Below are 2,378 nucleotides of genomic sequence, written 5' to 3' on the forward strand. Positions count from 1 at the left end.
TATTTTTAAGGAAAATGTATTTTGAAATAATGATTTTTTTTTAGACGGAAAAATTTTAAGTTTACGTGTAATATTATTTTTATCAGAAAATGTGTAATTAAAAAGAGAAAAAAAATGCATTTTAAATTATATGAAAGCCAAACATATATTAAATCAATCGTTGTTAAAACAAGGTGTCATATTAGACTACTCGTCAATGGTTGACCCTAGAGTAGTTCAATCAAGCATGAATAACTATACTTTTACTAAATAATATGAATAAATGTAAACTAAATATTTTTTTCTATTTTTAGAAGAAAAATTATATTGAAATAAAAGCACCCATTTTTATCTCAAAGATAAATAAACCAGAAGGCAAATATATAAAAGAAAAACCCGAAACGGTTCCACTGAATTGGCGAAATCTTCTAATAAATATCTCATTCGCTGGAACTAAAAATGACCGTTACAAACATAAAATCCCCGGCAACGGATAGTTTCTTTTTAAAAGGGAAAAAAATATTTCCTTATTAAGAACCAAATCACCAGAGTTTTCTTCATTCATTCAATAATCAATATACAATCGCAAAATCTCTTATTCTGCCCTCTAATTCTTACTCCAACTCATTATTCAAATCTGTGTATATTCTTGTGGGATTTTTGTTTTGGGTGTTGCCAATTCCTTGGAGAACTGTTTGTCCGAAAGTTAAATTCTTTTGTTGATTTTATTGATATTGGGAAATGGATCTTGGATGTATTGATATGGGTTGCATCGAGAAGCAAAGAAAGGAGACTTGTCTTGACAAAGAGAACAGTCCAAAGGAGTCTGGGATGTCTTCTTCCAAGCCAGGGAAGGTACTCTTTCTTGGTTTCTTGAAATGAATTCTGTATTTCATTCCAATTTTTCTCAATGCTTTATTGATGATGTTTTAGGTTTTCGATGTAGCATTGGGAGTTAATTATATGTAATTTGTGAGTTTTACGCTTGAAATTATGTTTTACTTTCAAGATTTAGAAAATGGCCAGCAAGACTAGTGTTATTATAGCCCTGAGGTATAAGAAATGGGAATTCCCGATTCATTGATTATTCTTACCATCCCAACAGAACTTGTATGTTAGACCAGCGGGCAAGGAGCACGTCTTGCACAGTTTATTTGATTCTTTACTTCAAAAGCGGACTATATTCATAACTCGATTTACTGAAAAGTTTTATTTGGTTTTGTGTTAATTTGAAGTTTAATGGCGTATATATACAAGTATGCATACAAGTTATTAATCCGAAAAAGTTGTGTACTAATCGCTCAAATAGATATATAGATTGGCAGTGCATTTATAAGTAGAGCTTTTCAACTTGTTTGTAAAGATGAATGTTGAATGGTGTATTTGTAATGTTGCTTTTTATTCTTGAAACAGATTGAATTTATTAGTTTCCATGCTGAATTTGGTTTTCTTTTATTGCTCTCGTAACTATGATATTCTCATCAAGGATTAGCTTAAATTTTCTTCTGTCTGTCTTTTTCATTTTTGTTGCTTCTGTATAATGCAGAACAAGGGATCAAAAGATGTTCTCCAGTCAAGTTTGAGTGCTTTAAACAAACTTACATCACAAATTACAAAGCCTCCACATCGGAGAACTTCACCTCTTAATTGGTTCCCGCGAAAAAAGGTGGATTCCTATTTGAATAGGAAAATAAAATCGCTACAGGTAGTGCTATCTATGCATGCTTTTCTTTTGCCAACAAGGGTTTCGCTTTACCAAAAGGTTTGACACTTGCACATAATGCAGGAAGTAGATGGAATGAATTCAACTCTTGATGAGACTCTTGGGGATTCAAATCCACATTACTCCAGAGTTCTGAGAGAAAAAATTGCAGTAAGAGAAGCTGCAGAGAAAGTAATGGAAGCTCAAAAGGCTGCAAAGGTGGAAGCATCTTGGTGTCGTATACTTAAAGCAGCCAGGTACTTGCATTCTTTTGGACTAAAAGTTTGATTGAGATATATTGTTTTTCTTTAACAGTAGACTTAATCTCTCTTTAATAGGATTGAAAGAAAAGATGCAGAAGCAGAGCTGTCAAAAGCGGAAAAATCTGCAGCTGAAGCTTTTGAAGCTGCAACAGCCATTGGTGTAATCATGAATGATATACCAGAACATGCACAAAAATGTTACAAAATGGAAACCATAAAAGGAGAAGAACCTACCACTCATACAATATCGGCAAGTTTTGAAACTGCATTTGAGGTGGATAAACAAGTAGCTGCTGCAGTTAAAGCAGCTTTTATTAAGCTAGCAAATTGCCCTTCAATAAACAGAGGCGAATTTAGAGAGTTGTTGTGCAAAGTTAGTGAGACCCCAGATACTGGTGAAAATTATCATGAATTGTCAGACTCTTCTACAGGAT

The 2,378-nt window shown here is 33.1% G+C and overlaps 1 protein-coding gene across 1 annotated transcript; it reads left to right on the plus strand.

Annotated features, from left to right (window-relative positions):
• Window positions 1-464: 464 nt before the first annotated feature.
• LOC111377419 lies at window positions 465-2,374 on the plus strand (the record flags this gene model as incomplete). Its single annotated transcript, XM_023000514.1, has 4 exons — window positions 465-834; window positions 1,526-1,684; window positions 1,766-1,938; window positions 2,020-2,374. Coding segments are annotated over exons 1-4 (801 nt in total), but the record flags the coding sequence as incomplete, so codon positions are not given.
• Between the last annotated feature and the right edge of the window lie 4 nt (window positions 2,375-2,378).

The sequence above is a fragment of the Olea europaea genome, unplaced genomic scaffold (assembly GCF_002742605.1).
Source record: "Olea europaea var. sylvestris unplaced genomic scaffold, O_europaea_v1 scaffold16526, whole genome shotgun sequence".
In the NCBI taxonomy this organism is placed as follows: domain Eukaryota; kingdom Viridiplantae; phylum Streptophyta; class Magnoliopsida; order Lamiales; family Oleaceae; genus Olea; species Olea europaea.